The sequence below is a fragment of the Sus scrofa genome, chromosome 2, assembly GCF_054392235.1.
Source record: "Sus scrofa isolate SSC_HxYL_T2T_F1_AM1 chromosome 2, Sscrofa_HxYL_maternal_Yorkshire_Landrace_v2.0, whole genome shotgun sequence".
Taxonomy (NCBI): domain Eukaryota; kingdom Metazoa; phylum Chordata; class Mammalia; order Artiodactyla; family Suidae; genus Sus; species Sus scrofa.
The window spans coordinates 159,302,365-159,329,899 of NC_139384.1; the positions used below are offsets into that span (position 1 = coordinate 159,302,365).

Here is a 27,535-nt window from a genome sequence, read left to right on the forward strand (position 1 = left end):
CTTTAAGGCCAATTGTCTTAATAAATGCTTTGACTCTGTATCCCTCTTTACATTGCTCTGTTCTGAATATCCATGGCTTGCTGTTTTGTTGGGCTTTTTGCAGTTACCATTTGTACATCTGTCACACATGACTTTGTCTCTGTTCTGTCAATCTTCCCACAGATGTGAGCAGTTCTTACATTGGTATCAAAAGGACATACAGTGACCAAACGCCAAACAGTCGCCAGCAACCTCCCCTTTTCCAATTCCCAGGTTTTCGACTGTCTGCAACATACATGAGGAAACCGCTGCCTACCTTGACTCCTTCTTTCATACAGTAGATCTGTAGGGCACTCACACCATCTGAGAATGGGTGAATCTGCAGATTAAACGGAGGGGAGCGTCTCTCTCTTTCCTTGAAATACAGTGAAGAATATATGGGAATTGAAAAAAAAAAAAAAAGAGCAACAACTAATTAATCACTAAACCAGCTGTGTGTGCTCTCTATGCTATTTCAGCAGTTTATCACTACGTCATTTGGCAAAAAATAAAAAATTACAAAAATAAAAAATAATAAAAAACCACAAAAAATAAAAATCAAACTCAAGAGGTTCATGCTTGAATTTAATGGAAAAGAACTGATGAGTCAACTAAGAGGTGTAGGAGAAGAATTTACCGATGGTGTCATGCAGTCTTGCAAATGTTTTCATCAGGGAAATGCAGGAAGTGGGGTTCTGTTTTATTTTGTTATATTTTTGTCTTTTTGCCATTTCTTGGGCCACTCCCACGGCATATGGAGGTTCCCAGGCTAGGGGTCTAATCGGAGCTGTAGCTGCTGGCCTACACCAGAGCCACAGCAACGCGGGATCCGAGCCGTGTGTGTGACTTACACCCCAGCTCATGGCAACACCGGATCCTTAACCCACTGAGCAAGGCCAGGGACCGAACCTGCAACCTCATGGTTTCTAGTCGGATTCGTTAACCACTGAGCCACGACGGGAACTCTGAGTGGGGTTCGGTTTTAAACTGCATGAACATTAACAGCTTTCAGGTGTCACAGAGAATGGTCTTCTGACCATGAAGTTTTATGGCAGCTCACAGCCTCTTCCATATTCAGTCTGCTCCAGCTTTACGAGTAAGAAATGGGGTCCACCAAAGATGCCTTAACTCTTCTTCACTGAAGCACACCAACGGCTAACTTTCCCCCAACTGAATGTGCAATAACCTCAAGAAGAAATTGCTGGCAAAATCACAGAGAAATCAAGTGGGCAACTTTCTTATCCTGCACATATCAGCCTATGTTCAACCACACCCTATCAATTCAGCCAGATTCTGAATGATAGCATCAGCATCTGGTGTGACACGTTTTGCTTAAAAGAAAAAAAGACTCTGAAACTTAGTAAGAGGAAACAAAATATTTGGTAAAACAAATCACTTTGCCTATTAGTCCTGGCATAAATGTATTAAGAATAAGACTAAAACGTTTACTTAACAAAGTCAACGGTTGAACAATAAAATATTTTATATGTAGTACCTTTTGAAATATAATCCCTGAAGTACCATTTTTGAGTCAGAATTCAATGAAGGATGGAAATTATTATTCAAAAGCAATGAAATATGGATCAAGTTTGAAATCTAGTGTTTAAATTATTTAAGGAGTATTCATTAGTCTTGTTCACGGAGGCAAGAGTGTTGCAAAGTATTGTCTCAGCAGACACTTCTGAGTTGCACCCATGCTTCACCACTTACTGGTCACAGGACTTGGGCAAGTCATGTAACCCCAGTTGCCTCCTCTACAAAAGCTTGGTTGTGGTTGTGGGGTCCCAGGAGCATGTGCACTGGAATGGCTTAACTCAGCACCTCACCCACAGGGTGTGGTTGCTTCGTGTTCATTGTTACAATTATGTTTTATTATCATTATTATCACCGTGTCCTTACTTCTAGCTCTAGGTTTCGAAACTCCAGCAGCTCATTCTGGTCTCTGGCATCCTGCAGTTCCTGTTGGAGCCGGTGATTTTCTGCCTCTTGTTTTTCTATCTAGTAAAGTAAATCCTCAAGTTAGGTGGGCATTGCGAAGAACAGCTACAACTTTGCAAAGCAAGCATGGGCAGCATTCATTTACTCGGTGAATGAATCATCTAGACATGAGAAAAAGACTCCCAAGTGGACGTGCATAAAGGAAGCCTTTGGCTTTCCTCCGAGTTAACCCTCTGTTGAGTTTTTGGGGTCAGAGGAAAAGAGTGGAGGATACCCGCACTCACTGAGATAAAGTTTAGGGGCCCGTGATGGTGAATCTGACAGCACCCACTATGTATGCCCTTGCTGTCAGGGACAGTCGAAAAACTAGATGTAATGGCCTAAATAATGGAGACTGACACATCATTTCTAAAGTTACAAGTTGTGGGAGAAATAATTTTTTAAAAATAGTCGGATCCGACACAAAACTGTTGAATTCCAATGCCCTAGAGAATAAAGCCAAACTCCTCAATATGGAATTGCAAAGCCGTAATAATCAGCTTACCAGCTTTAGGGGACACTGTCATGTCTACACACGCACATATCCACACGTGAGCACACACACAAGCTACACTTGGACCCATCCTATGGTCTGATTACTCCAGGAGCTCCGTCTGTGCTCATTTGTGTCTCAAAGGGGCTCCCCTCATTTGCTTTTCTACACGGGGAAATCCTACACTTTCTTGACATTGCCCATCATCAGAGGCTTCCCCTGACTCCTCAATCCAGTGAGACACCGCTCCCTTCTGTGTGTCTGTAGGGCTTTCCTCTAGGAGGGAAATCTAGTATGACCCCATGAAGCCTGGAAGTTAGTTGTGCACAAACCCTCCTTGCCCTGTAGAGGGCGCCCATGTCCACAAGGTGTGAGAACATTCTCAGGATCTACAGTAGATTCTGATATGAACTGTGTGGGCGGGCCTTCTGCACAGTCACTGTTTAAAATCTAGAATTTAGAAATGAAAACCCAGGGGCCTTGTAACAAAGGGTGAATCTTACTTTCTCAAGTATATACACTTGAGGTAAGAATGTTTAACTTCAAGGTCACTTCATTTTTTTTTTTTTTTTCACTCCTAGAAGCCTGACCTCAAAAATGTCCCGTTGAGCCCAGAAAAATCAAGATCAAAGAAAATCAGACAGAAGACATAATGGGAGCTATTTCTTCAGATGATAAAAAAAAGTGTAGTAACACATTACTAGGAGTTGGAGACTAGTAAAAATCCTCTTTTTCGCATAGCCTCCTGATACAGAAAAATTATAGGAAAATAAAGATGGAGAAAGAGTGAGATGCTACGTGATATTAATTAATGTAGTCAACTCAAGCGTTTTGCCCTGGAGTTCTGTGGTCTAGTAAACTTTCCAAAGTTTTCAGAAGTTGATTTGGGTCACCACAGGGATTCTATTTCCTAGAATTTTGAGTTGAGATCAGAGATGGATATTTGGGGAGATTCTGGTTGGCATTGGCAGGTACATCAGGGGTTCACAGGTGGTTGCAGTTACACACCAGGGCCAATGGCCATGAGGTTTCTTTAGAGGGACCCTTAGCTTTTCTAAGAACAGCAGTCCTCAGTCCTGGAACACCTGCCACCTTCTACACACCAGCAGTTGCTCATCACGCAAAATGTGAGACTAGATGGTCTCACGCTGCCAGATCAAAGTGCGGGGAGGGCTAGCATCTTCTTTTCCCTTCCATGCTTCCTGGGGTGTTACGGTTAATTTTTACTACTTGTCAAGGGTAGTGACTTTGACAGAAACAATTCTAAAGTAATTTCTGTACAACTCTGGGTTACCCTACAGGATGACTTCCCTCATTCAAATGGGCTTCCAAATTCTCCTTTTATCAAGAAGAAGACAATGTTGTACTCTTTTCGCATCAAGAAAGGTCCGTACCCAAGGGAACTGCATCTGAACTTCAAACGGTCTCTGTTGCATTTCACTGCCCCAGACCCAAAGCCTACGTTCAGAGAACCCAAAGTAATTCTATGTATGGAGCCGAAACCATGCCTTCGGCAGCTTGGTTGGTTGAACAAACTCCCGGACGTGCTCTTTTGTGCTTTGGGTGCATCTTTTGAGATATTCTTTCAAAAGAAAGTAAATAAGTCAGTCCCCAAGATGAGCAAAAAATTCTAAGTGAGAACGCAGTCTATGCTAGATTGCAGCATGGTCTAGGAGTCGCCACCCTGCACAAAATAACAAGTCCTATTTATAGGTGGTCTTATAAATGGACAACCATACAGGATGTGTGCACGTGTGGGTGTGTGTGTGTGTATATATATATATATACGTACAGTCCATATGCAGCATATATATATATTTATATAGAGGTAACAAATTGACAGGTTTCAGGGATCCCTTCCGGTTGGCAAATGCCCAGCGCAGAGCCATGCACACCACGTGCCACTTAACTGATGGTGATGGCGGTGACAGAGATGCAGTTGGGCACGCAGCAGAGGGGAGCACAGCGCCGGAAAAGCCTCCCGTCCCCTAGCCCCTGTGCCACTCCTGAGAGGACCCCCTGCTGCTCCTGGATCTCTCATCATTTTCTCCTCTGCCCCACTAGGGTGTGGTACCCCACATACCTTTTCTAAAAGCTCCTGGTTTCTCTTAATGAAAAGTTGCTTATCTTCTACCCAGTGCGAATCCTGTTTGACAAAGAATATCGCGCAGTCAGCATTTCAGGGGGCACGAAAGAGCACGTGTCGTCAAACCGCTTTGCCAGAGCCGTGTTCTCTCCACCCGGTTGGTTTGCCTGCCGACGGCTGGTCAGCGACACCTGCCCTGACCAGCTCCTTATTCCAAGACACTGGGGCCAAAGGCGCTGGGAAAATTGAACCCTCTTTTCATTACTGTCCCTCGCTCTCCCTATCTTTTTCCGTCTGAATAATCCAGGACCAGCCTTCTGGGGACTCAGAAGTGACCACACAGGCAAAAAGTGAAAAGGGCCACAGTGCACACAGGCTAGATACGTATGGATGGAAAACATTAAAATGCAGAACCGTCAATGCAGCATAGAGGCAACGAATGCAGCTGGAGGGTAGGCCTTTGCCTTTGCAGGTCACGACCACTCTGGGCTAAATGGACAGGGCTCTTCTTCCTCTGCATTCGCTCTCGTGCCCAACCTCATTCGCTGCGGTAGCTGGGTTCACGCTCTGGCCAGCAAAACACCAGGGACGGGAACAGAGTGGAATGTCCTGACACAGTCTGAGAAGGGTCACTGTGGAGAGCCGAGCCGTGTCCTGGATGGGTCCGTGCAAAGGGGTTCTACCGGGAGGTCAGGCAGAATCGCCTGCCTCTGCAGAAGTGCGAGTAAGCAAATGCCTACCTGCCCCTTCTGAGCCAGAGTTGCTTCCAGATCTTCAATTTTGGCTTTATACCTTAGCACCTCTGCCTGGAGCTGTTCTTGAGCCTAGGGAAATCGAAATACCAAAACTCAGGGAATAAAACGGTAATTCAGCATTTTTCTTGCCCTCATGTTCCTGGATTAGGACTCGGTGAGTAAGAAAAAATCGATTTTCTAACACACCTTTTTCTATCATCTTGATTTGTTTCAGACTCTTTTGCGCCGAATAGGAAGTTTTCTCACTATGATGGCCATAAATAACGTTAACCCTGTATTTTGATGGGAGGGTGAGACTAGAGAAAGACGACTGGTTTCTGTATCATCGCCTCTCCAAAAAAAGCGGATGTGCTATGAGCTTCATGGACCAATCCTTTGTTGGTAAGAACGCACACTCGAAACTGATCATGGAAACCACAGCTCTTAACAGTATTGGGGCACAGACATGAAAGCACAAATGCATCCCTTCCTAAGGATTGCCTGTCTATTTCAAATCACGGTGGCTTTTTATTTATTTCTTTTTTGTGTCTTCTTTTAGGGCCACACCTGCAGCCTATGGAAGTTCCCAGGCTAGGGGTTGAATCAGAGCCGCAGCTACAGCCTACGCCAGAGCCATAGCAATGCAGGATCTGAGCCATGCCTGCGACCTACACCACAGCTCACAGCAACGCTGAATCCCTAACCCACTGAGCGAGGCCAGGGATCGAACCCGTGTCCTCATGGATACTGCTTGGGTTCGTTACCACTGAGCCACAATGGGAACCCCCATAGTGGCTTTTTAAAAGATGTGTATTCATGGGCAAGTATGTATGTATGTATGCTGCCATTTAAAATATATAATTATAATAGCCTTTCCCAGTAAAAAACTAACCGTAGTTCCTACAAGACCTCTCAGTATCCTCTAATTAGGAAGTAGGATAAAATCACTGTGTGGTCACATTCTTTCTCATCCCATGTCAACTCATCTACGAGGCAGTTATGGCATATGGGGGTTATGAGTGAACTCAGAAGGGCTATGCTCCTATCCTAGCTTCAATCTAAGCTACACATCTTGGTTTTAACCTAAGCTGCATTTAACTCCTACTAAGCTCTAATGTCCTCTCCTGTAAAAAGGAGGTAAAAATAGCATCTAACTCATAGGGTTGTTTTAGGATGGCAAAACATAATGTGCAGAAAGTACTCAGCACAATGCTTAAAACGCAGCAAGGACTCAATAAATGCTAACTATCAGTGCTGTATGTATTTCTTTCTTGAAATAGACTTAGAGGCAGTTTTGACATAACGGAAAGAATAACTGACTCAGTAAGCTGTGAGTGGGAATCCCAGTTTTGCAACTGGGATTATGAGCTGTGTGATCTTGGGCAATTCAATTAACCTCTCTGAGCCTCAAAATCTTCTTTTATAAAATAACTACTGCAGGGGGCTGGCCACAAGGGTTAAATGAGATCTTGTCTCTGACAATTCTCAGTAAGCTGGCCATGTTACGCTGGGCACTTATTAACGAAGAAAAGGAATTGGCTCACCATGGCTTTTGAAAGATAAAAGTTTTTTTTTTTTTAAGCCCAAAACTAAAAGAATGGATTATCAAAATGCAGCATTGTCCAGCTTTGAAAATGCAAGGTTTTCAAATAGCAAAAATAAGAACTATGTACTCAACTATCTTTAAAAGAATAAAGCCATGGATCTAAGCAGGTCCTAATATCTCGAGATCCAAGGTTTGTTGACATAAAAGATAGAACAGTTCAAAAGCTGCAGTAGAGAGAAGGGTGCAGGAAAGCCATCCTACTGATACTTTCATGTCCGCAGTACTTTTTTGCTGTGACCGTCGTAAGCCAGTGCGGGGCACTCTCCCAGATGGACACTCACCTTGGCTTCTCTTTCAGCATCAATGACGCCTCCGGTCTGCTCCTGCAGGAGGGCGTAGGCTCTCTGGAGAGCCTGGTATTCTTTCGTTAATTGTCGGAATCGTAGTTCAGATTCTTCAGCTGCTAAACTCTTGAGGTTAAAAAAAAAGAAAGCCAAAAAATAATGACGGTCGGGTCCCGTGTTCAATGTGAAATAGTAACATCTGTCCACTTTCTAAAGACAAATATTTATTTGGATTCTATGTGATTTTCTTCTTAATTTTCACGTACATATATGGGCACAAATACCATAATGCTTTTGAGACAGATGTTGCAGATACTCTAAAAAGAAGTGTTTGCTTATGTGTCCATTTTTGGTTATTACCCACTTGGGCTTGGATTACCGATGATTTTGGATCCAAATTTGAGGAGATGACAATCAGGGTTTTAGTCTCAGTTCTTTCCAATACATTCATATCCAACTGCTTCTTCCCCAGATCAATGATAAACACAAAGTTTTACAGCTTTTGAGGTCTCACACTTCAGAGCATAATACAATTATCAGGGAGTTTTGTGAAAAGTGCGGATTTGGGGGTTCTACCCCGAGGATGCTGAGACAGGAGCTGGGAGGAGAGTCCAGGAACTTTCACTCTAACGGAACCTCCTAGACAACTCTGATGAAAATGGTCTACACAGCACACTTGGCTCAACACCGTCTTACACTCTATTTAAAAGCTTGTTCCTCTAAGCTAGTTCTTTGTTTCACTCCTTCTCTGGATGAAGAACCTGGGAGAGTAAGTTTTAATTTTGAAAGACGTCTTTGCGTTGCAGAGTGGAGCTTCAGAGAAGTCTCTACAAGAGCTGCAGGACCTAGGTGAAGCTAGTTTCCAAGAGGTGACAAAGGCAGGCAACGGTTTCGAAACTGGTCACTATCATAAGATTATAAAGGAGGTAAAGAGTGAAATGCTTTTTCTCCCCTTTCAAAGGACAGACTCGGCGACAATAACACACAAGAGGAGAGCAGTGAAACAGCTCACCTCGTCCAAGTCATCGTCAGGAGTAGCTGGTGTGCGGTCTGTTCTGAACGAGGCCATGGATGACGTCTCTGAATCCATGGAGTCTTCGTCATAGCCAATAAATGGGTCCAAAACAGGCCTCTAATGGAGGGAGAGGACACATTTACCCAAAAAACTAAAAGTGGAGAAAGTCAACATATTACTGAAACACTGTCAACGGTCACCATGCAAACAGAGATGATATGGATCCTTTAATGCTTCTTTGATGAAATAAACATATTAGGCGTGAACACAGTAATTCCAATAAGTGGTTGACCCTGCTATTTCCCCTCTGATATTCTGAGGAAGACTCATTAATATTTGGCTCCCTTCCTGGGAACATGGGATCTTTCTTTATACCACATATTATACTATGATAAGTTCATGTGATTTGTTCTGTCCAGTGTTTAAAATATAATCAAGGGGGAGTTTCCTGGTGGCCTAGCAGTTAAAGATCCAGCAGTGTCAATGCTGTGGCTTGGGTCACTGCCATGGTATGGGTTCTATCCCTGGCTTGGAAACGTTCACATGCCAAGAGTGCAGCAAAAAAACCAAAAAACAAAAACCAAACCACCCCCCCCCAAACCCAACCAAACAAAAAAACAAAACAAAACATCCAGGCATCTCCGTGAAGGGGAGATCAAGTCCTATCATCGAATTTCACATCCAAATCAAGTGATGTAATGGTTAAGAACAAAAATCAAACAAATAGACAAATGAAATAACACAACTGTGGATTATAAGAGGCTATACAGATACTGGTGGGTTGGGAGAATCATTATCAAGAACACTGCCCAAGTGAAGAATGAAAATGCATTAATCAACGACAGGATGGGTATAGATGCTAATATTTTTAGGGGCGAGAGCCACTCATCTGGGTCTCCTGATGTGATCACACCTGCAGTGTGATCCCAAGAGGCCCCCAAGTCAGGGGACTCTTTCTACGCCTCCATCGTCGGAGAGAGTGGCTTCTCTCCGACGAAGTCATATTAAAGCAAATCTTTTCAGGTTAAAATCCACAACGTCATCACTTTGGGGTTTCTGAAAGTGTCAAGAGAAGAGACTTCCTTCTGGCAAGCAAACCCCTGCAGTTCAGGAACATGTGATTTATTCCATCTTTGCAGGCAGACTCCCTGGCAAAGCCTCACTTCTCTGGCTGTGTGGGTACAGCCAGAGCCTGATAACCTACTTTTCTCATTACCTTAATGGGCTTGGAACTTCTCCTGTGCTTTCTCCTACGAATGAGCTTTTCCCGGTCCTGGAAAACAGAGGAAAGACTTTTCAGACCCCGAGTGGGTACATATTTCAGACCCCGAGTGGGTACATGTCTTTCCTGAGGCATGACATATTTCTATGTAAATTAAGATACGTTTTGCAAATTTTGGCAACTTTTGGCCTTGATACTTAATTATTTGCAAAGGAAGAATACTCTACAACTTTCCCTGAAAATGATGTCGATCTAAGAGCCTCACAATCACGAAATACACTGTGTCCCTGGTATCCTTTGTTTTATACTCAAAGATCTAATACAAAATAGTCATTCGTGTTCTCGCAAAGCACAAGTGTTCAATTTTCTCAGGCCCCAGATTACTTTAAATTTAAGTACTGAGTTATTAAGAAAGTAGAAGGGAATGGAGGGGTACAGAGCTTCCAAGGCCACGTTTAAGAAATAATCTGCTGGGAGTTCTCTTCGTGGCTCAGCAGTAACGAACCCGACTAGGATCCCCGAGGATGCAGGTTTAATCCCCAGCCTCTATCAGGGGGATAAGGATCCAGCATTGCCATGTGGTATAGGTCACGGACACAGCTTGGATCCCCTGTTGCTGTGGTGTAGGCCAGGGGCTGTAGCTCTGATTTGACCCCTCATCTGGGAACCTCCAAATGCCTCTGGTGAGGTCTTAAAAAGCAAAAGAAAGAAAGAAAGAAAGAGAGAGAGAGAGAGGGAGGGAGGGAGGGAGGGAGGAAGGAAGGGAAAGAAAGGAAGGAAGGAAGGAAGGAAGGAAGGAAGGAAGGAAGAAATTTGCTTTAAGCCAGTGGTGTTAACCTTTTTGATTGTCCACCTTTAGAAATAAAAGTGATTTGATCATGCACTCTCAATACATCCAAAAGTTTTACAATGTATACTCAGACGACCCTCCTAATGTAGCATATGTAGTAAAACATAGACTCAACACAGAAAATCTTAAAAAGGCTGAACCACAAATAATTATAAACAGGATTTATAAGCTCTTCTTCGTCAGTGGCAGTAACTCATCTGGCTCACCCTAGCCTGCAAACCATTGCCTGCAACTCCCCAGCATCACATCCCTGGTTCAACCAGGGAGGCCTTGGTCTGGTGCTGAAGTGCAAGCGGGCCCGCGGTCATTCACAGAATAAAGACCAGATGCAGCTGCAGGGCTCAGTCTCAGGCTGTCAGTAACACAGACCTCAGCCAGAGGCAGCTGGGCTAACAACAGCCTTTCCGACTTGGGCAGGTAGGGAAGTCGCGGTCAGATCGGGATTGGAATTTCAGCTGTCGGGTTGTTGTGATATTGCTGTTCACTTGACAAACAGGTATTAAACTTCCACTGTGTGCCTCACACTGAATTAGGTGTTGGGAAACAAGAGACCAATGGTCCTATGACTGAAGGCAAAAGATTTAATCTCTGCACCCCAGGATCTTGACACTGGAAGGTAATTATAAGATATACCCACCCAATCCACCTATTCACTGTACAATGCACTTGAAAGTTGTTTTAATATGCTTTGCAGCTATTTGTGTTACCAAATTTTTAACCAAAGGATTATAACTGGGAAAGTATAAAACAGTTAAATAAGATAAAATATTTTTAGGATAAAGTCTCCTGAACCTATTTATATTTTAAACATATGAGCTTGGGCCTCTGGCACTAACCCAAAATTATTAAGTGCTTCTAGTGCATGCTGATTTCTTGGCTACTTGTCCTTGGGAACAGTTTAGAGATTAAGCAAGACTCACCCTTGTGAGCTCATCAATAATGTTCTGCTGCTCAATGACCTGAAGTTTCAGAAACTCTGTCTCTTGTTCTTCATTAGCTTGATCGAGGTCATTCAGAGATTTTAATTTCTTCAAGGGTGGATGGGATGTAATTTTTTCTCTCTGGATTGGGAAAAAAAGAGCAGCTGGCGACTTTAATAATTCTAAACTTTTGTGGTTAACCTAATATATTTGTAGAAGCTCTGAGGGATTCCAGCTAAATTTGAAAAGTGCCCAGCTTCAATACACACACACACACACCAACTAATACACTCTGTCTGCTGTAATAGGTAGAAACTATTGGGGATGCCTGAAGATCTCTACGGCTGGGTTGGAAGTCTATGAAAGACTGCATTAGCACATCACTGACCATACATAATGCAAATGACGGCACCTATTCCCAGCTATTACCAAGACCTTGGGAGGTGAGGGGTATGCACTGCACGGCTCTCCAAAGAGCATGGTAGTGAAACTGTTGGAAGAAAGTTTCTGTGGCTGAGGAGCTGGGCCGAGAGTCAGCTTCTCTGTCTCGGAGCTTTTGGAGACTGTGTGGGTTCCTAGAGGCAAGCCTCTCATTCTGCAAAATTACAAAGCCCAGAAAATTCAGAGCCAGCAACTTCCTCTTGCTTTCCTCCTTCAAGGTTTCTTGCTTACATAAGGGAAAGTCTAAACTGCCATCAATAGCACTGTATTTTAAAAATAAACTGGGGAAAACCATTAAGTCAGGCTAGTGGTGTGATATAAAGGAAGCTATGGTATTACAGAGTCTGGGATACACACCATTTCTGAATTTTCCTTGGTAACAGCTTTTAGTTTCTCTTCCATGCGCTGCAAAGATACCATCAGTTCATCATTTCTCTTGGCGAGGCACTTGTTCCTTTCCAGAAGAGGTTTGCATTGTTTTTCCGTTTCCCGCACGCGTTTTAACTGGGAAGACAGAAGACAACATGTCCCTTGGGATTAGAGGCGGAAAATAACTTCCTTTTACCAACAGCCACCATAAAGCATGCAAAGTATGAGGCACAGAGCAGAGTATTTTAAATGCAAGGGTCCCAAAAGGGTGTAAAAAATTCGTAATACTAATAAGAAAATAAAAGCAGTACAAAAGAAAATGGGCATAAGACAAATGGCAAATCACACAGGATACCCAAAAGGCCACTAGCTATTTGAAAAGTTACTTCATCTCATTAATGAGAAGAAAAATAAAAATGAAATTCCTACAAGAATATACCTCACATGCACCAAAACGGCTAAAACGATCAATCATCTTGGCATGTTGAGGAAGACGTGGAGAAACTACAACTCTCCTACATTGTTGGAGGGAAGGTACTTGTAAGAGTAACTGAAAAACTGTGGGTAGGAACTGCTGAAGCCGACTACACGCATACTCTGGGAGCCAGCAATTCTGCTCCTTGGTGTGGTCCCCCCAGACAAGAACACATTGTTTCACCATGACATGTAGCAGCATCATTAACAGCTTGAAACTGTTACAAAATGACATAAATGTCCATTAACGATAGAATAAACATACACATTTACCATATGTGTGTATAGCTGTATCATGTTGCATATCGTATATATTGTCCTGTGGCGTGTATATATGCATGTAGTAAGTATATATCATACATAATTGAATATGATAGAGGACAGACATGAATGCATTCTACATGCAACACAATGGAACACTCTCCCCACCGCAAAAAAAGCCAGACACAAATGAGTCATCATTGTATGATTCCATTGATGGCACATTTTTAAAATGGTGGTAAGGCATGTCCAGGGATGGAAGCTGTACAGTGGTTAACTTTAGAAAGATGTGATGGAGAGAGGTCCGAAGAGGAGGACGCTGCTAATCTCCCACTTACTCCCCTGGGTAGGGGTTATACGGGTACATCACGTTGGGCATGTTTATTAAGCTGGTACCTTTATTATTTGCGCATTTCTGCTTATTAAATAACACTTCCATAACATCATATGTACGTTGAGAACAAAATGCTTATAAAATAATGCGATTAAAAAAATCAGATCAGAACTCACCAATTCATTTCGTTCATCTCCAAGCAAGGTATTCCTGTCTTCTAATTTTCTTATAGTGGCGTTCAACTCAGCTATTCTCTTTTGATTTCTTCGCAAATCCTACCCATGAAAATTAAGATGAGTGTTTCCTCAATAACACTTTTCACAAAGTTTAAGAATACTGCTCATAAAAGTACGAGGCTGAGTTCCTCTCACCCGGCTCATGAGGTGAGAGTTAAATGTTCTCTTACTCAGAGAAGAGTCCATTTTTATCCTATCCCAACCCCAATATTCACTGCTTGGTTTCAGGACCATGCCTGGTGGAAATTACAAGTGAATTCCTGGCGACAGATACTCTCTGGAGCCGGCTCCTGGCAAAGGGGGTGGTAGATGGTCGGATCAGCCTACGAGATCTGTGAGCTGGGAGGCCAAGGTTCTCCTGTGATTACATGAGGTTCAAGGAGCACCCCTTGTGTCATGGCTGCACATGGCTTCCCACAGCCTAGACAGACGTCCTGCCATGAATACGCTTAGCCACAGAGAGGACAGAAAAGGGGGTGGGGCTGGGCATTGTAAATTCCTGCATACTCCCGGAGAGAAAGGTCAAAATGAGAAAGTTGGTGCACTACCTTCATGTATAAAAGGCAGCAGACTACAGGATGGACTTTGCTGGTAGATTCTGCCCAGATTAACTGGCTTCCCCACTTGATATAATAGTCATAGAATCACTTTACACACAGCAGTCATGGATCAATTCTGTGTTCTAGAGTCCACGGGGCCATATACATTTACGATTCCACCATCATCTTACGTTTTGATAGTGATGCACTGTTGACAAAGCCATTTCATACGCATCATATCCCTGGACCCACAGTATCCTAGAGGATTCATCAGGCCCGTAAGGTTCAGGGCGGTTGTGACTCCTTCAAAGTCCTGTGACTGCTATCAACAGATCAGTAACTAAGATGTTTGAATGCTAATGGTGTGCCACACACCGTACTCAGCTTCTTACATACCTTCTCTTCTAAACCGAGGACCGGCTCATGGAGCATCAGCACTGCCTCTCTTTTACAGATGAGGAAACTGAGGAGTCAGTCAAATGCTTGGCCTAAGGTCACACCATAAACGGCAGATCCAGCATTTAAACTGACAGGTCTGACTCTAGACCCATTCTCTTGAAAATTTTGCTACACAGCAGGTAAGTGTCGGTGATAGAACCAAAACTCACTCACACCTGCTCGATTCTAGTTTAGTACTCTTTCTGCCACATCTGTATATCCCTGAAGAGCGATCCATACATTATTCATTACTCAGCTCCTCAGTTCTAAGTACTACTTTAGAACCTCTTTCTGGTCCTACATAATACATTTTCATTCCTTTGGTAGCTAAATAATATGAGAGGTCTAAGATATGAAAGAAAACTCTATATAAGCTTATTTCTATCACTGACCTTCTGAAAATAATTTCTCATAAAATGATGGAAACCCAGGGAAGGAAGTGTCAAATGCAATCAGACTTGAAGTTTTCAAGTGATCATTAGAAACGGCTTAGTCTTTTACACAGTCACACATTTTGATCCCTGCAGCTGATAACCATTTTTTACCAATTTCCAACCTAATTGTTCATTACAAGGGAACACTGCCAGCAAGAGGCAAAGTATTTTTATTTATTTATGATTCTTATAATAGGCTGCTGTTTGGACAGGTATCATCTGGCCAGAAAAAATTCTATGAGGGATTTTAAAAGATCTGTAATTCTCTTGTGATTAGCTAATGCAGTGCAGATGATTTTGTTGTCTATGAGTTTAGAAAACCCTACTCCCAAGATGATTTTATAGTAGGAGGTGGAATTGACTTCTCTCTAGTCAACAGGAAAAGAGCTTAAGTGAAAAGTAAGACTTGGGAGCTAAATAGAAGGGGACTCCCGACTTCTTCAACTTGAAGAGACTTACAGGACTGCTGCAGTGTTCAGAGCCATCCCCTGCCCGCCCTGGGATCTCTCGTTTCGGACTGCTCATGTTACACTCAGCCTCCTTGACCAGAAAGAGCTGTTCATCCAAAGCCTCCTTCTGCAGCTGGAGCTTCTGTACATAGCCCGTCTGTGTCTCCAGTTCCTTTTCCAGAGAGAAGATGATCCTGTCCTTGGCTTTGATTTCATCCATCTGAATGAAATGACACCCAGGACATCTTATTTAGCAACACTGCAAAGAAAGGCATTTTTACAATGACGAGCTTAACTGCTTTCTACTGAGACAGGAAAGAAAGTCATGGCGATGGCGTGTATAGAGACTTCACGAATGAGACAAGGCAGGACTGTGTAATGATGGGCCATCCTAGACTAATTGGGTGCCAGGGAGAGTAACTTTTTTCTCTCTGGCAGATCCTATGTAGATTCTGTGACTCAGTACACTGTTTGACACAGTCTGGGCTTGTTGGCTATGGAAAGCAAAAGTCAACTTAAAAATGGGTCATCAGTGTTAAGAAAGACAGATGCTAAATATTCTACTGCAATGTTTTCCACGACCATTTGTGATAGGACCTCCTGTTTGGGGGAATGAGTTTAGAGTTCCGTTTAAATAGCGGTAGCACCGAGGAACAAGTCATTGGTAACTGCAGAAGCTGCAGACTTCCGGCAGCCCCCTGGTTCCTAAGACCAGGCTGTTTGCATTCAGGTGGTGAATTGAGAGTGAGGTCTTTCCTTGGGTCTGTCATAAGGTTCTTCCCTTCTTTTTCAACTTTCAGAGCAGCCGGTTCTGAGCAACCATTTGCCACTACTGTCAGAAAATCATGGTTGGGACAAAAATAGGAATGGACTCTACCTGGTAATCGTAGCCACTACTTTCCCACCCCTATCTGTGGGACCTCTTTATTGATCCCAAGACTTGTTTTTGGTTAAGTCTGGCCATGGCTGCAGAAATATTTCTCAAAGTAATGGCCAAATGCACTTGATTCCAAAAGCAATCCGAGTTCCCTTGGACTGAAAACCTTTTGCCATCCCTGGGTGAGGGCTAGTGAACAATCTTTGAAGAAAGCACAGCCACTGGGCGAAACCTTTCTTCTCATTTCATTATATTTCAGGAGAATATTCAAAACAGAAATAGATACACTTAATACATACACTCTGTTAGACTATTCTATTGCTAAAAACGACACTTTATACAAATCACTTTGTATCAGTGTTGCTTGCTCCTAAAACCAACACACACACACACACACACACACACACAGAAATTGCTATTGTGTTCTATAAAATGTGTTGTCACATTTTCCCATGTGGAACTATCTGTGAGCTACTGCCTCCAAGTTGCATGACTAAATTTTAGATCAATTTTGAGAGGCATGATCCTCTGATACAATCTGATGGCCTGGTAAGTATCAAACACCATCTTACTAATTTGGGAGTAAGAGCACTGTCTTTATTTCTATGTCCTTGCAGGAGACGTGCACTTAGGGTGATTCTTATCTAAGGGCACATTCGTTTGCTAGATCTGTCATCCACGGTCTTTTCTGCATTCACCACGGCTCCATTATCTGCACGCTCCTAGGTGGTCCTGATGTACTCTCCATAACTGCACTTGCTGGGAAATCGCCCCATTATGCCCACAGAATCATTCTCATCCTCATAACTGAAAGGTATTGATCTTTTACTAGTCAAGGTACTCGGAGTCTTATGTACCTTAATTCATTGTATAAGAATCCTATTATGTAGGTTCTCACATCGCCATTTTACAGGCGATGACTGCAAGCCCAGAGGTTTAAAAACTTGGTCGTGGTCATATGGTTAATAAGTGATGAAGCCTGATTTAAAATACAGTCTCTGACTCTAGAGTCCATTCCACTAGGCTCTGTGCCCTACTGATGCCAAGGTTATCCATCCAGCAGTTCCCAATGGTTTTCTGTAGAAGTTCTAGTAACTCCAGGGGAGGAGTCTCTATTGAATCCTGGTTATAAGCATGGACTCTGCTTTCAGAACACTGACAATCTTCCAAAGTTCTAGTTCTTAGATGGGGAGGGGGGTACATACAAGAATTCTGTAGGAAAATTTTCTGGGCAGAATGGCTCCCATTTCCCTCCCTTCTGGTTCCAAAGACAGAACTGGATTTTGGGGTAAGAACAGGATAAGAAAAAGGAAAAAATGAAGACAAGTGCATCTGCATTACTGAAAAAGCTCCCCCTGCTTTTCTGTTTGCACCCAATTTTTGAACCATTCTTCTTACATTGTTATTATGAGGGATTTTGCATGTCCTTTGGCAACATACTGGTGAAGGGAAGTCATGGAAAAAATTACAGATCAACAAGTGGATATGTTTGTAGATTTTTACACTGAAAACCATCAACAAACAAAAATACTTCATATAAAGCTTCCTTTTTATTTACCTACCTGCCGACTTCAGAGGTCACTGACAATCCTGACTCTTCATCAGCTATTGTTGTTTTTAAAAACCAAAGGCAGGGCAGAGACCAATATTTCTGCACTGTGTTTGGTCTGTACTGTCAACCAACGCAGCAGTATGAAATTCAGATAAAGAATTTGGAAAGAGTGGCAAACGCAACATTTTACAGTCATACTGTATTGCAGTACAAAGAAAATTACATGTTTAGTTTTCTAAAATGTTCTATGATAACCACTTTTTACATAAATTTGAAATCCTAGAGATATCCTCCAAGGAATATAACTGGGGTTCTCAGAGTATAAATGCTTAGAATCGACAGATACAAGAAGGAAAGTATAGTTTTTCCTAAGAAAGTATTTTTAGAGAAGAATAAAGTACACTCTAATAAGGGAGAGTTAATCTGATAAGATACAGCAAAGATATAACTAAAGCGAAACATTCTGCATACAGATGCATATTAACATTTCTTCGAAGACAGCGACATGACAGCTTTCACATAGTAACTAAGTATTTGTCTTACTTTTAGGCAAAGTGAGGGACTCGTGTGGCTTTGGTCATATTACAAAGAAAGACTCAACTCTGCAGGTGCTGAAGTCAGTCGTGCAAATTGGTGACAGCAAAGAAACTACTGAGGAATGACATTCAACTTAAGAACTATAATGACCCTTATTTCAAATGGCCCCTCTTTATCCTGGGAAAGAAGGTCTATTTTTAAAATGCCTAGGGATTGCACAGCTCTATGTTTTTGCTTTTAGACACGGTTCCTGGGGCTAAGACAAGTGAGTCACTCGGGATGTCCCCAGTGGCTGCCCTTTTCAGACACCCTGAAAGCCACAGACAGTTCCCTACCCTCATCAAAAGCCCCAAGACATTTTACAAATGGAAAGCCTACAAAACATGCCCATTTTGGAAGGGTTCATAATTCAGCATATTTTTATAGACATCCAAGAAATTAAGGGTCACTGAAGACAGATCTCTCCATACCTGTGGGGCTGGCAGAATGATACAGGTGACTCCAAAAATTTTTTACTTTTTACAAGGCCAATTTTGGCCGGGCCGCACTTTTGGACAGAGTGCTCTCGAGAGAGGAGGAGGAGGGCCCTGGGGATCACCCACTCAGGAAAAACAGCGGAGAAGCCAGCCCCAGGACGCTCAGAAGCCTGGAAAGAGAAGGTTCTGCCCCGAATTTACTAACCAGCCTCCGAATATCCCGCTCCGACTCCCACTTGATCTTGGAGATGGCTTCCTGGTGGGACTGGTGCTCACTCCGGAGGTCCCCAGCCTTGATTTTATCCGCTTGGATCATATTGCTTAGCGCTTCATCCACCTGCTTTTTGGCCGTTTTCAGGTCCGTGATCTCCTGTAAGAGCTTAAGGCGCTCTGCGTCAAACAGTTTCCGGGCCTCCTCACGGGCCTCGATGGTGAGCGCTGTCCTTACTTTGTCGCTGCTGCCATCCCGGAGCGCGCACAGCGCCGACTTGAGCCTCTGGATCTCCCCATCCCGCACTTTCACTGTCCTGGCCATTTCCTGCTCGTGCTGCTTGATGAGATTCTCGCGCACCGCCTGCAGCTCCTTCATCTTCTCCTCGTGGAGCTTGGCTTTGAGTTCCGTCACCAGGACCGTGTGCTTGCGCTGCTCCAGCTCCCGGATCCGCTTGGCTTCTTGAGTCTTCTCCCTTTCGAGCTTCGACACCTGAAGGCAGAGGGGCGGAAGGATGAAAAGAAGTGAGCCTCATCAGAAAGAGATGCTCCCAGGCCGGAAGCGGCAGCTCAGACCCCTGGGACCTGTGAAGGCCTCATCTCTTTTCTCTTTTCTGGGGTCCTTTTAGAGCTGCATCCCTGGCATATGGAAGTTCGCAGGCTAGGGGTCAAATCAGAGCTGCGGCTGCCAGCCTGCACCAGAGCCACAGCAACGCCAGAGCCGAGCAGCAACTTTGACCGACACTACAGCTCACAGCAACACGGAATCCTTAACCCACTGAACAGGCCAGGGATCCAGCCTGCATCCTGTCCTCATAGATGCCAGTCGGGTTGTTAGGACTGAGCCACACCCCTCATCGCTTTTCAAATTCCAGGCCCCTGTGTTGCAAACCACAGGCCTTCCAACTGGAAGAGAGCAATCCCCGAGGAGGCTCACGTTACTTTGTTTTGACAGAGATTTGATGTTCTGGGCCTTACTATTCCATGTGTGGGCTGCAGACAGGCAGCGGGTGCCTCTCCCTCCGCTCAGCAATGCAGGGCCTAAGAGTCAGAGCCTGCATTTTAACAACCCCCAGGTGGCTGGTCCACACAGTAAAATTAGGAAGTGGTGCCATAAATAGTTTTCACCTTGGTAAGGGAAGCATTCAAATAGACCACCTGGAGAGCTTTCTAGACTGCATGCCCCTAGCTGGGTCCAAAGGATAAACTGTGGCTGTCCTAGGACGGCCAGGATAGTTCACCATTCAATGTTATATGCGGACTAATAAATGAGAGCCTAAAGTCATGGCATATTATTTTCCTTTTTTTCCCCCCTTTTCTTTTTTTTGGGGAGAAGATAACTACTGCTAAGTGGGAGGTAAGGAGTGACAACAGTTGATAGGTCCTCAACCTCACCTTTCTTAAAACCTCCTGCAGTGCAGGGCCCTCTGTGTTAAGGGAAGTCAGTGGCTGCTGCTGTTTCTGCTCCATGGGTGTCTGTCTGCACCCTTCACAAACCCCACTCTTATCTCCCTCTCTCTGGACCTAAGCCAACACACCAAGTACTTCAATCAAGCATTCCTTCTCATCTTTTTACCTGTCAGGTATTCTGGCTAAAAAACTTCTCCTGGGAGCTCCCTTCGTGGCTCAGCGGTTAAGAAATCTGACTCGCCTCCATGAGGATGCAGGTTCGATCCCTGGCCTCACGCAGTGGGTTAAGGATCTGGCGTTGCCGTGAGCTGTGGTGTAGGTTGCAAATGTTGCTCGGATCTTGCATGGCTGTGGCTGTGGCTGTGGGGAGGCAGGCAGCTGTAGCTCTGATTGGACCCCTAGCCTGGGAACCTCCATATGCCACAGGTGTGGCCCAAACAAACAAACCAAAAAAAAAACCAAGAAAAACCCAAAACCTCCAAAACCTTCTCCTGGTAAAAATACTTCCGAGGATAACACAGATCTCTTTATACATTAGCAAAGGCATGACCTTAATTTGGTTGCGAGTCTGCCTGTGCTATAGTGGATCAGGATGGCATCTGTAGCTCGAGAATGCCTCACTGGGCTCTTGTTCTACAGTCCTCCTCCCCCGTCCTCATCTCTGCTGCTGTCTTTTTTCTCTGTCGTGTGGACAAGCGAACACACACACACACACACACACAACTGAGCCGGATTCTATAGGGCCTTCCCAGAATAGTCCCTCACCCATTTCTTTACCTGCCTTTTGTCTGTAGAAAAACTGTAAAGTGCAATTTGATTAGAGAAGAGAGAAAATGCAGAAAGAAAAGGAAACAGTCGCAAGACAGAATAATCATCATTTAGCCACTCAACAAAGTCAAGGACCTGTAGTTTTTCCTCAAGGACTACAGATAATAAAGGTATGAGCCATGGTTCTTGAGCTGTTGTGTACATACCGAAATCCCCACCAGGTGGGAGACGTTAACCCTACGCTGCCCACAGGCACGCAGACCCCCGGCGGTTTGCAACAGAAGGCTGATGATACAGACTCTCAATGACCTCACCACTAACCAATCAGAAGAAGGTCCAGGAGCCACTCATGCCCTGCTCTTGACACTGTAGGACTCCTCACGCCCCTCGGGGGTGGGGGACAGAGTTCTGAAGGCACTAGCCCGCCATAGCCCCCCTTCGCCTGGCAAAGCAACAAAGTTATTCTTTGCTATCTCATCCAAAACTCTGTTTCTGCATTTCTATTCGGCACTGGTAAACAGAGGCCGAGTTTCAGTAACACACATGCAGGCACACACACATGCATGCATGCGCGTGTGTGCGCGCGTGTGCACACACACACACACGCACGCACACGCATGCACACGGACCTGGGAAAAGGCAAGAACTGGGCAGCCCCAGGGGAATATCTAGTTGATTGAACTGAGTCTCTGCCATTTGTACAACTAGAAGTTTTCATAAAATAACCATTAAGAGCCTTTCCAGCTGAAAAATGCTAAGATCCAAACTCCTCATTGCAACGCACTGTGATAATGTCAAGTGCCTGAGATTTTACTTACCTTAACCGTTGACCTACCTTTCGCTAGAACAAAGGATGTTCTAAGTCCACACGGCATTTTATCAATATTTTATCTTAAAGGTACCGCAATTGTTCCCGGGTTGGTTTTTCGAGAAGAACTCAGCGCACCAGGAAACTTGGTGCAATAAGCAGCCAGATCCTCAAATGACTGTGCTCAGATCAGCCCAGGCCCTTCTCAGATGCCTGTTAGCACACAGGCTCTAGAGCTGCGCTGTCCGATAAGGGCCACTAGCCACACAGAGTGCATGCAATACTGCATGTCTGAATGGAGCCTTGCCCTACGTGTAAAATACAAACTCAATTTCCAGACTTAGTGTGAGGTTAACGTTGATAATTCTACCCCATTAATAATTTTTCAATTGATTACATGTTAAAACTATAAAATTGGGGGGAAATTAGGTTAAATAAAGTATATTATTGAAATTATTTCTTTTTTACTTTTTGAAATTGCTGTTATAAGAAATTTTAAAACCCCATACGTGGCTTGCATTTGTGGCTCATGTTATTTTTCTTCTGGACAGCACCGTTTCAGAGTTCTTGGAGGTTCATTTAATGAAGCGAGCTGTCTTCATACCACTGTTACATTTTTTTAGTAACGTCTTGTATTTTCTGATTTATGTGCCTGCTCAAAAACTACCCAGTGCTGCTTTGTGCTGGGGCATACAACCCCAGCCCTTCGGCTGCCTCTCTCAGCTCAGAAGCTCTGGCTGGAATTCCAGCTTCCTTTTCAACGTCTCACTCTACCTCTCCAGGCACAGAATAACAAGGGGTTATTCTGTTTTCAGCACATGCCCTGCGTCTTTGTACCTGTCCGCTGACAGCTTCCTCTTTCTGACCTGCCCTTCTCCCAGCTTCTTTTGGGGTCTTCTCAGTCCCCTCGGCCCAGCTAGATGCCACCCTCTTTGGTCACGACACCTGGACCACCCAGGACCAAACTCGTTTCTCTGGCATGTGTCTTCTCTGTGTATTCTGTTCATGGCTCCTTACCGGTCCCTTCCCATGGTTCTTTCTGCTGTGGCTTTGCTGTTTGCTGGTTTACTTGCCTGCCCTCACCACCTCTTCTCTTATGCCGCCTCAGAGAGGAAACTCCTAGAAAGCTGCCAATGAGCCTTGCTCGTCTTTGTCCACCCAATGGCTGCCGGCACAACACATGATACAGAGACAAAGCTTGTGTGTGGAATTAAAGAAAGGAAGACGTGTGTTTCCCTGGCTAGCTCTGTAAACAGAGTCCAGAATAAAATATCCTGTCGCACAGGTGAAAGAACACAGGCTTATACTGTAGGCAGAGCAGCCCTCGTGCATCCCTTCCCTGGGAAAAAAACAATAAAACAAAACACTCTTAATATATACTATCTGCCTGTCCTCTGCAAGACGTTTCTCTCAGAGCTTCAGTAAGGACAAGGTAAATCTTACTTTCCATTTTTCTACAATGAACTGGCATCTTTTAGATCATGAGGGGGCAAACGACAGCCCACAGGCCAGATCATTCCCGTCCCCTTTCTCTGCCCATCAATTAAAGGAATCCACAGAATTCAGAGAACATGTAAAGGTACTGAATTACTTTTGGCACTTATGTCCACTCATTTGGGTTGTCATGGGAACTGTCATTTTTGGCAGTATTTCTAGGTGTGATTTTTTTCTCTTTTTTTGAAGCTTGGGAGAAGAGCGCTACTACGAAGCAGGTGCAAAGGATGAGACTGACCTCTGGGAGAAGAGAAGAACCAATAAAAATTCTGTAGTAAAGTCATCTTTTGAAAATTATTGACAGCCTAGATTGTACCACCAAGGAAACAGATTTGAAAATCTTAAAGCAAATCATGAGGATGAGTGTACAAAAAATAAAGAACTATTCCTGAGTAACAGTGAAAAAATGTGAAGATGACAATACTTTGAAATGGAAGAAAATGATTTTGTTGAAGAGAGAATCAATTTTGATGGCTGGAAATGTCCTATGGAGAGGAAACTCACCCCATCACATCATAATTGGCTTTCATCGAGGGCTGAACCCATTACGTCTGAGTTAGGCCCTTTTTAAAGGCTTTCTACCTGTCAGGACATTTGACCTCCTCGGTAGCTCTATGATGAAGCAGTATTTGCAGAACCTGAATTTCAGATGAGAAAAGTGGGGAACAGGCTCCCTACAAGCCTATAACATAAAGAGGGCCGATCGGAGCCAGGGTGGACCAGGAGCCAGGTCAGGGGACACCCCAAATCTCCTTGTTCTCTCTGGAAAAGCAACAAGCTGGGGCGCCCGTCTCAGCCTTGGTTTCCCCATGCGTAAATCAGGACGGATGATCTAAGCTTCTCATGCGGTGGTTGTGAGGACTGGCTCCCACGAGGTATGCAAAGTCCTTTGGAAAGGCGGGGACCCATGGGAGATCAGCCTTACTAAGACATGGTAGGTGTGACCCTCTGAGTTCTGACGCACAGGGCTGCATATGTTCACATGATACCATGTCATGCTGTCCCCACGTCACCAACAACACAAGGACGCGTGTTATTGTCCTTGTGAATGCTGATGTGATCACCCTGGGAAGAGCATGACAAAAAGGGAGGTTCGAAGATAAAACTGGGTTTCCTCCAGACGCCTTGAGGGACATCTTAGCTTAGGAGACACCTGGATGACGTGAACACAGAAGGACTGGCGGCTGAGGTGGGACACGGCCACAGGGTGAGCCCTGAGCAGGGATCTGAAGGTTACCCGTCCCAGGCGCCTTTTTTCCCAGAGGTTTTTCAGGAAACAAAGAGCATTAGGAAAGGTTAATCCTGCTGGGGAAAGCCTCCATACGACAGATGGAAGAAAACTCACGACTCGCCCCCACTGGCCTCACATTGTATTTCCCTCTTCCGTCCTCCCTCTGGTCTGGCCTTTGAAAAATGCCACCGTAAATTCTGCCAAGATAAAGAGGGCAATGCTTGAACTTCAAGGTGATGCTAGAAACCTAGCATTAAACATCGGACAGCCTGATCCAGGTAAGGAGGGTTTCGAGGTTATCAAGACAAGATAAGCTGGCAAAAGGTTCAGCTTGGATTATCTGCGTGGGCTGCTGCAGAGCTATAAACTGCCAGGGGGCTGCCAGGATCTTCATGGGCACCACGTGCCTCTTTTTTCAAACAGGAGATGCGAAGGACGGGAAGGCAGCCCCCCCAGGAAGGTTGTGTGTAAGGGAGACTCTATCAACAGGGCAAGTACCAAAGCTTCTCTTTTCACTTCTTGCTTTTCGCCACTCAGACGTCCTGAACACAAAACTAAACCCACAGACAGCAGGAAATACCGGATGCCCGACGTGGCCGTGAACCTGGACGCTCCGGAGCACATGTCCTGGGGGAGAGAGAAGGTTGGCCGGGGACAAGGGAGCGCCCTGGAGCAGGATGGAGTGACCTTGACCTTCGAGAAGATGGGAATTCCCATCCTGGCTCCGTCACTGGCAGCAAATGAGTTACACGGCTGGAACTCGTTTCTTTTCTCAGGGACATCAGAAGGGTAGTCTTAGCAGGCCTTTGGCCCAGGATCTCTGTGAGGGCTGTGAAGGTGCCTTGCAGACTGAAGGGCTGCTGTTCCAAGGGTGGAAATTGGGTCTGGAGCCGACGCCTCTCGGCCCCTGACTCGCTGCCTGCACCCCAGGAGCCCTGTCTGCTGCTCCTGTGCCTCCACCCCTTCTGTGCTTGTGGGAGTCACCGCCGCTGCAGGGGGCTTCTGAGGGAGAGGATGGGTGGATTTCACATCTCACAGCAACCCCTGGTCGACGCACACAACCTGAGCAGTGGATCTCGGCCTCACCATGTCCACAGAGGCGACAAACAGAAAAGTACCCCGGCTTAATGGCTCGGAGTGCTGGTCCAAAAAAAAAAAAACAGACCTGGGAGGAAATGCTTTCTCCACCCGAGCTGCTAAATAAATACATTTTTTTTTTCTGCCTAAATAAATGCTATAAGGTACTTATGCCATGGGCTTGTTGGGAATGCTTTAAAAAGAATCATGAACATCCATTCAACAAACAGGATGGGGCTCCCACATGCCCGGCAGCGCTGCAAGCACTGGGGACCCCTTACTTAGCAGGCATGATCTCTTACCCGTGGAAGCATACATTTCACTGCGGCGGGGCAACGGGCAAAAAAGAAGCAAATCAACAAAGAAGATGACTTCAGACAGTTCAGAGTTGGGTGAGTAAATTATTACAGGGTCACGTGGCAGCGAACACGGAACCAGGGAACAGTGTTACGACCTCGGTGGTCAGGGAACAGTCCCGAAGAGCCGGAGCAGAGGGTTCCCTTTCCTGACTAGTCCTCACCCTTCTGAGACCCTTCGCTCTTTTATCTAGCCCCCAGTCTGCTCATTTTACAGGTGCACAAATGCAGCCCCAGAGACACCAATGTCAGTCATCCGGCAGAAACACCCTCCTCTGTTCTTGCCTCCCACTGCAGGTGCTTCACCCTCATAGCCCTCACGCCTGAGGTCCAGTCACAATGGCCTACTTATCTGTAGGTTCAGCCCATCGAGAGTCTCTTAGATAATCTCGCCAATCTTTTGGATAATTTCTACTCCCCCAAGTGGGCTGTGTCCAATATTTGTGTTTCATTCCCCTGCAGTGGAAGCACAAGCCTCTACAGGACAAGGATGTGCCTATGTTCCCACCGCTCTCCCGTTTGGCTTCTCCACTTGAAATGTGCCTAACAGTGTAAAGAGAAGTTCTGTCGCTCTTCCTCTGCCTCAGGTGTTCGGCATTTTCCCGACCTTCACATATTTTAAGAGCACAGGCTTTGCAAGACATGGAAACAACCTGAGGGTCCAGTGACAGATACATGGGTAAAGAAAATGTGATATCAAACACACGCGCGCGCGCACACACACACACACACGGAGAAATATCATTCAGCCATAAAAGCAGGGAAATTCTGTCATGTGCAACATGATGCCAAGTGAAATGCCACGTAAAGACAAATCCTGTATGATCACACATATGCGGAATCAAAAAAGAGAGCGAGCTCGTAGATGCAGAGAGTGGGTTGCTGGGTGACAGAGGCAGGATGCAGGAGATGCAAGGAAAGGGTGAGAATGGTCAAAAGGAAGACGCTTCCAGTTATACAATAAATTAGTTGCGAGGCTGTAACGCACAGCCCGGTGGCTGCAGGTGATAATCCCGTTCACAGCAAAGCTTGCGCAGGGAGTGCATCTTAAGCGTTCTCATCGCGAGGAAATAAAACTTTGTGAGAGATGGATTTGGACTCAAGCTGGAGCTTATCCTGGTGATTGCTTGATATTGACACACATATCAAATTGGTAGGTTGGGCACCTACAACAAATACAATGTTATATGTCACATCTATCTCAATAAAACAATTCTATCTGTCCACCTGGGGGAAAAACATATTTTTAAAAGAGCACAGACCTGAGAGGAGAGAGAAGGGGAGCTGGGGACCCAGCTCTGCCACCGACTAGCTGGTGACTCTGGGTAAACTGCTTTATCTCACCAACCCTCCGTCTCCTCCTCCGTAAGATGTGGAAAATAACCCTGCCCATCGCAGAGGGCGGTGGTGAGGACGAAAGGAGATGCCTGAATGGTGACTCTTAACAACGTCTGACCCAAACAAACTGCTCAAAACAATACACATGTACATAGGAAGCGGCCACGACTCTGATCTCGCCTGACAGACAGGGAAGGAAGACCCAGGGACTTCATCGCCCG

The 27,535-nt window shown here is 44.8% G+C and overlaps 1 protein-coding gene across 5 annotated transcripts in view; it reads right to left on the reverse strand.

The window, feature by feature from the left end:
• JAKMIP2 (janus kinase and microtubule interacting protein 2) overlaps positions 1 to 27,535 on the reverse strand; it is a 172,842-nt gene that overhangs the window by 36,369 nt on the left and 108,938 nt on the right. For 4 of the 5 annotated variants that reach the window (XM_085014955.1, XM_021084964.2, XM_085014956.1 and 1 more), the window contains 12 exons: positions 18,828 to 19,325; positions 15,191 to 15,400; positions 13,261 to 13,359; positions 12,004 to 12,150; positions 11,206 to 11,346; positions 9,430 to 9,486; positions 8,211 to 8,330; positions 7,196 to 7,324; positions 5,315 to 5,398; positions 4,572 to 4,634; positions 1,918 to 2,016; positions 296 to 394 (listed from right to left, as the gene is read on the reverse strand). In XM_085014955.1, the coding sequence (XP_084871081.1) occupies positions 296 to 394; positions 1,918 to 2,016; positions 4,572 to 4,634; positions 5,315 to 5,398; positions 7,196 to 7,324; positions 8,211 to 8,330; positions 9,430 to 9,486; positions 11,206 to 11,346; positions 12,004 to 12,150; positions 13,261 to 13,359; positions 15,191 to 15,400; positions 18,828 to 19,325 (1,746 nt within the window). Of the gene's footprint in view, positions 1 to 295; positions 395 to 927; positions 2,017 to 4,571; positions 4,635 to 5,314; positions 5,399 to 7,195; positions 7,325 to 8,210; positions 8,331 to 9,429; positions 9,487 to 11,205; positions 11,347 to 12,003; positions 12,151 to 13,260; positions 13,360 to 15,190; positions 15,401 to 18,827; positions 19,326 to 27,535 lie in introns of all 5 variants that reach the window. The other variant, XR_014839019.1, reaches the window with a different exon arrangement.